This window comes from Chaetodon trifascialis, chromosome 19 (genome assembly GCF_039877785.1).
Source record: "Chaetodon trifascialis isolate fChaTrf1 chromosome 19, fChaTrf1.hap1, whole genome shotgun sequence".
Taxonomy (NCBI): Eukaryota; Metazoa; Chordata; class Actinopteri; order Chaetodontiformes; family Chaetodontidae; genus Chaetodon; species Chaetodon trifascialis.
The window spans coordinates 19,435,925-19,443,045 of record NC_092074.1 but is presented as its reverse complement, the minus strand read 5'-3'; the positions used below and the strand labels follow the sequence as shown (position 1 = coordinate 19,443,045).

Here is a 7,121-nt window from a genome sequence, read left to right as displayed (position 1 = left end):
CCTTTTGTCATAAGTTATATAGCTGGATCATATACAAATTATGTAGACCTAAAGACATATTTGCTGTTGATTGACATACAAAAAAACCTCATAAAAATCAAAACAAAATTAACCTTTATCAGTTGCCAAATATTCCCACGGTGCCTGAATGCAGCAGCACATTCAGCAGAAGTAACTGAGAAGTACTAAGCTGCTCATACCTTTGGAGATGCATCGCTGTCTCATTTAGCAGTTATGACAGCACATATTTCATGTGCCTGGGTGGTGATAGTGGAAGGTGACAGTACCAGCAGGTTGTGTATAAATCTAAGCACCTGTGCAGTAATCAATGGTTAAATTGTTTAAATTTAAGCAAATATTTTGTGTGAGAGAAAAGTCTGACAAGACTGAAGATAGTAATTTTCCCCGAGGTATTCGGGGCACCAAACTCCACTCATAAATCTTATAATTTAAAGTTTTTTGCTCATCAGGTGGTGTTCAAACCTGTCCAAAACATGACTGAAGACATTTTACAAAACAGCAGCAGCTGCTCTCCAGTTTGGCTGTGATATTTCAGCCTGTTTGTCTGCTGTTACCATAATCTCCTTGCACCAAAACACTGTAGTCTATGTGTTCCCAGAATTACTGAAAAGTAAAAGATATAACAAAATAAAGGATTATTAGCTCTGTGCATTTCCCAAGATTGTCCCTTACAAATCAACACATTCCAATCAGGCAATAACGGCAGGTGTTTGGTCTCAGTGGTATATATTTTCAAAAATAAACACAGCAAATCTAATCAAGTACAAAGTGTGCTTCATGATCAGACAAAACACACAGCAAAGCAGGTTCAAGGCTTCAAGTGTAAAGATTTTATTCCTTGGAGTGTATCCCACACAAACAGGAACCTCTGTTCATTTAGGAATGTTATTGCCAATGCAAAAGACAACAATGACGCACTTGAACACATCATGCAGGCATCCCACTAGTTCACAGAAATGGCTCGAGGTATTGGCACCGCTCTGATCCTAATTGTCTCCTCTTGCTAAATGTTGACTTGTAGTTTGCATTCGAGCTCAGGAGGCCATCTGAACTCACTCCGGTGCAACAACAGCAGGATAATCCAAACTGACAGTGATGCAAGCAGCATGTTTCCTTCTCACGCTTGCTTTTCACCATTATGTCCATTACTTTCCTGACCTCTACTTTGTCTATTTCTTATACTCTGGTGATTACATTTCACATGCCTGATCTTTCCAAGGCTACATTTCACTTTTAGTCATAATTAGAATATCATTGAGCTCACTCAGTTTTCCTGATTTCAACCAATTTTTGATGACCAACGCTGTTTAGAGCACAATCACAAAGCAAGTCAACAGTCTATGTGTTTTAGAAAAAGAAAAATCACATAATTCAAGTAAAACAGCAAATACCTGAACCCAAAAGATGTAGCTAGGTTGATACAACAGCAGTGAATGTGCAATGGGTCATATAAAACTTGCAGATGAGGCGTGCCAACTGTGTGATGTGGATGGTTAAAGTTCCAAAATGTAATGAGACGTAGAAAAAGCTTGATATTATACAGATGTTCACAACAGCTGCTAAGCAGGAGATGTTACATTCAGGCAAAAATGTTGAGATTGTTGGTCCCTCTGGTGTGTGTCCAAGACAAATCTTTCTTCTTGCGTCTAAATAGCTGCAACCACTTACCTCTATGGAGGCCCAGAACTGCCAAAATTAAATAAACAACATAGTCTAAAATAAATTGTATGTTTAAATATCGACAAAATGCGAAACGTAACCATTACATTTATAAATAATCCAATACATTTTAAAGACTCAGCTAATGATTATGGAATGTTCATTGATTCTGCATTTAGGTTAGGTTAGGTTACAGGTTATTTTACATTTTATTTCAGCTATTTTTTTATGTCTTTTTTGGACCCCAAACTATTTTATTCCATAATGCTGCTTTTCCCAGTGATGTCGTGTTAAATCACAAAGTTTCTGTCAATCAGGACAAATAGGGCAGAGACAGTTACGTGATTGGCTGTTGTTTTGGTCTAAATGAGTCACAGCCAATCACATGCCTGGTTCTGCCTTGATAAATTATTTTGTGCTGAACGGCCACATTTTGAAATAAAAAGGTCACTTTGAAAAATGGCACTTTGGACAAAAAAAAAAAAGACTTTGGAGAAAGAACATTTAGAATAAAAACAGCTGGAATGAAATAAAAATCACCTATAATGTTTTTTTTTATATGAAAAAAGTAAGATGAGACTATATTTCATAACATTATCTGAGTTTAAAGGGAAAAAAATTGCATTATTTGACAATGTCTGTTTACATAATTTTGTCTGTATTTATTCGTATGTTTATTTTTTCCTTTTATTTTGTGCACTTTGGGCCTCCATACAGGTTGGGAGCGCTTGTCGATGATATTTCGGCAAAATGAAATCATAAAAAAGGACCTTTACCCAGTGATGAGCGTGATCACGCCTGATCTGCAAGTATCATCTGACCTACAGTACAGAGCAGAGTGGTAAAACAAAAATTACAAACTAATAAAACTATAAATGCACATCTTGTGCCTCAAGTTAAGACATCTAATTTAAGCCACAGGACAATCATCAAACAGTATTTTGGTTGTGTCGATTTGGTCCTGAGAAACATCACAAATTCAACTTTTGCATTTGGCACCAATCACCCTGTAATTATACACTGACAAAAATTGCACGAGAAATACATTCGCATTTTGCGCATCAGCTATTTCTTATGAAAGGCAAGTTTTGGAGTTTGTTTAGCAGAGAAAATTCATTATTGACCACTTATAAAAGGATGAAAGGATAAAAACTACTCTAGCAGGTTGCGATGAATACAAAAAGGTGCAAAAGTCTCTCTTGAAATGCACTTGTCTTTGTAGCTTCTATGAGGGAATTGTTCTTAAACTTCCACGAGCACTGGTCTTAAAACGTCTTTTTACAAAGTCTACGAGAGGTAGTAGAAATGGCTCATGTAAACAATAAATGGATCTGCCATTTGGTGACACAGTTGGTGGACACACACTACCCGTTGTCTTAAAGCTGCACTAGACTCACTGTGAAAACACTTAACATATCACATGATTTTTAGGTACTGAGGTCTTAACTCCCATTGAGAAAGGGAGAATTTGCCTTGTGCAGCTTTAAAAACAAGCATCTATTATAAACTATCTATTGAGATCAGAGTGCGCCAATTAAAAATGTGAAGATGAAGTTTGTCAAAGTTGCTAAATCGAGCCAGAATTTTGCTCTGTGTGACACATCAGGAGAGGCGTTGGGCTGTGATAGTTATCCCATACTGTAATTTCTCCTGAAATTTAACAAAAGCTACCCAAATGAATGCTTTACACAAATGATTACATTCCTGATTTGTGCGTTTATAGTCTTAAAAGTGTATCAAAAGACAAGTCAGACCCGTGGTTGATAAAACAGCAGCGCCTGAGAAAGACAGAACTTTTCCTTTTCCTTGTCATCTGAAACTGTGGATGTGGCCGTTTTTCAGCCCCTGAACAACCTAAAATATTCTCAAATACCTTTTCGTGATTCTGCTTGACACAGTGAATGAAATCATACGGCCGGGTCCATGAGTGTACTCATGTCTAATCGGGTCGAATCTGCTTGGTCATTATGTTTGAATTCGAATACTGAGCCTTGTACATGAAGGAAGAGAACTAGAAACAGAAGCTCAGTGACAAGCTGGTAAGTAACTCAGCATTTGGAAGGACCCACAGTCGCTAGAAGCCCGTCCGGTCCTCGCTCTGGCCTCACTCTTGGAGCAGGACAATCTCAACGTTATCATGGACGCCTTGTAGAAGCAACTCGCCCTGGAAGGTGACCACCTTCTTCCTCTTGGCCGCCCTCAGGGTGCCCACCAACGCCTCGAAGATGTTGGCGCAGCGGTCGTCGTTAAACAAGATCCCAAACGTCACGCAGGTTTGACCGTCGGCATCTGAAATAAGAGAATATAAATGAGTGGTGCTGACTGATGGTTATTTCCAAATAGCAGGGATAATTCTCTTAAAATTCTAATAGAAATACATGCAAGTTTTCAGACTCTTTGTGCCAGTTAGTATAAAAAAACACTGAGAACAGTTTCCAAGATCCCAGGTTGGTTTCTTCAAATCGCTCATTTTGTCCAACAAAGTGTCCAGAACCATAAAGATATCTAATTTATAATGACATAACACAGAGATAAGCAGCACATCCTGACATTTCAGCAGCTGGAACCACAATGTTTGAGCATTTCACCTTGAAAAATGTCTCTGAAACGAGTACCAAATTTCTGCTGTTTCTGTTAATCGACTAATCCTTTCAGCACTTGGTGGCCTTGCAATAATTTGGCCTGCAATTTGTGGCCAAGATGGAGATATCACAGCTGGCTGATATTCCTGATATGACCATGAATGTAGCATAGCAACAAAGATGAAATAAGACTCATCAGTGTCTAATAACCGTCTGAGAAACTGTGGGAGTTATTTCAAGAGTAAATTTAAAGGTGCAAAGGTAATTTTCTGAGGGCTTGAATGCACCACAGTAGAAGTGGTGCATTCGAGCCCTCACACAGACAGACAGACAGACAGACAGACAGACAGACTAAATGTCCGCACAGTGGACTATTGTGAAGACTGGTAGACTGGAACACTCCTGAGAAAGTGTGACCTTGTAGTTTATTTATGTTTCCAGCATTGGGAGTGACGGGCTAGAACTACTGCTCAACATCACATGACTGAATGTTTATGGGTTGTTAGAATTCAAGTCATGAACAGGTTTCAAAACTGTCCAGCTTTGCCAAAGTGCCTCAAGATGAAAAACATCCTCCTCCAACACAGACGGACTCACTTTTGCTGCCGAGTCGCTTAATCTCCTCCACCAGCATATCTATTTCATGACTGACGTTCATTGTTGCTAGAAGGGAAAACGACAAGAGACAAATATTGTAATGCACATACGTTTGTTATCTTGAAATATCCCTCTTTTTTTTTTTTTTGTATGGGATGGGAGCAGTTATCCCAGACACACTCCACTCTCTGGCAGAGACCGCCACGCCAAACTCCGTTCAAAATTCTGTCATTTTAATGATCTGTTCGTACTAGGAAACATTGAATAATTTCTTAAATGTATTATCTGTTAAATAAAAGTAAATTGATAAATTCGGTACATGATTAATCCGCCGAGCAAAATTTATTTGAATAAAATTTTCAACTTTCCGACATTATGGTCTCCTTGCAACATTGATGTTAGCAGTACTAATGGAAAAATGATCTGAAATTGTTAAACTGTGCGCCGATTTTTTAAGAAGAGGGTCACGATTCAGACAAAAACGTAATTTTCATTCTTTCTCGTGGTTAAAATTGATTATCAGCAAGGCGATTTAAATTTTGACAGTTTATTAAACGGAGTTTGGAACTGAGATTCTCCCTCTCCTAGAGGAAAGCGAATGTTAGGGCCGTTAAATCAATACAAATGCAACTTTTATACATCAAATATACACAAATACTGCAGCTTTAACAATACATTTAATAGGAGAACTGACTGTGTGGCATTCAGATCAACGTGACGAGCTACAACATGAACAGAGCGGACTCTCATCAATGCGGAAATGGGCTGTTAGCACTCCAAGCTAGCCACCGTGAAGCACAGATGTTTGCCGTACTTCCGCAGTTTTAGTGATGTGAAGTCATTCTCAAATGCGGATTAATATTCACAATTCAGATGTGTTTTCCGTGACGACGGGTACAAGAGCAAATAATCCCGTGAGCAGCAGAGATGAGCTCGCCGGTAACGTTAGCCTCCAGCGTTAACCAACTGCTCTGCTGAGGGAGGACTGAGGAGTTTGAGACTGATACACGGACGTAATACGTGACGGCAAAACGATTCACTTAAATATAACAATAACATTCACAGATTTACGTTTGATTTCTTCTGGATTCTAATTAGACGATGGACGACTTACTGTTCAATCACCACCGGTGTATAGTGTTGCTGCGTTTACTGTTTGCTCGGAAACCTCCACACATATCCAGCATAGACTTAAAGGTGTGCAGATTCACATATTTTTATGTGGTGGGAACACAGGGGTTGATAGATATGACACACACGTTTAAATGTATTTTCTCATGCGTTATATTACATTCATGTCATCGAAACATAACACATTGTCATGTAAGTAGTGTTCAGACGCTGAAACTCGCACCCATTACACAAAAAAGGGGGAAAAGTATAAGCACAAACATTTCCAGAGTTTTCTGCAATACCTCATTGCTCGGTGAGTAAATAAATCTCATCCACTAGGGTCATGCTTCAGAAAAAATCCAATAAATGAACTTCTACTAAGGTGGCAAAATGTAGTTTTTTCTCTCTGTCCTGATGACTGTCAAGCGCTTTGCATTGTCAAATTTCCCATAACCCTTCAAGGCACCATAAAAGCTCGTCTGACTCCATCGTGACACGATGTGGTACTTTCATGGTCTCTGGCCCATATATGGCATGGAAGAAGGATATCTTGCGCCTGTAGTCTGCCTCCACAAACAAGTTACCTTTTCTAGTCATACTCACAGTCGGTTAAACAGGTGTTTAGCGGGCAAAGAGCCCACGTCCATCTGCTAAAGAAAAATAGTTTTTGCTATCGGGCCTTCAGAGCGGAGTCCACAAAATTAACTCTGACTTTTCTTTCACACAGAACATTTCAATCCATGATATGCACCATTCAATATTCTCACAAGCCTGCGTTACCCTTATAAACAAAAACAAACAAAAACAAACAAACAAACAAACAAACAAACAAACACAAAAAGCGGTGTCAAATGTTATTATTATTATTATAACTGCTGCTACTACAAGTATTACTAGGAACAGTAGTAAAAGTTTTAGAAATACTGGTGTGTGACCAACAGTGAGTGACCAAGCCCTGAGTCACGGCTGTAAGAGACGGAGAATAATCTCAGAATCCAAAATCTGTTTATTGGCTGCATTCTCACTACAGTAAAGTGTCCCATCTCTATCATAACGGTCGCTGTATCGCTGAAGCTTTTATTTTGAAATCACTCATCCGGGTCCCTGCAGGCCAAGCAAGCTCGCGCTGACTCGGACCGGAGCCCAGTG

The 7,121-nt window shown here is 39.1% G+C and overlaps 1 protein-coding gene across 2 annotated transcripts; it reads right to left on the bottom strand.

Moving 5' to 3' along the window:
• Positions 1-789: 789 nt before the first annotated feature.
• Positions 790-6,030, bottom strand: abracl (ABRA C-terminal like). 2 transcript variants are annotated; one of them, XM_070988120.1, is made up of 3 exons: positions 5,974-6,030; positions 4,860-4,925; positions 790-3,969 (listed from the first exon to the last, which is right to left on the bottom strand). In XM_070988120.1, the coding sequence occupies exons 2-3, from the start codon at positions 4,918-4,920 to the stop codon at positions 3,785-3,787; spliced, it is 246 nt and encodes an 81-aa protein (XP_070844221.1). In that variant the 5' UTR covers positions 4,921-4,925; positions 5,974-6,030; the 3' UTR covers positions 790-3,784. The 2 variants fall into 2 exon arrangements, with proteins under 2 accessions (XP_070844221.1, XP_070844222.1); XM_070988121.1 differs by having other exon boundaries at positions 5,931-6,027.
• Between the last annotated feature and the right edge of the window lie 1,091 nt (positions 6,031-7,121).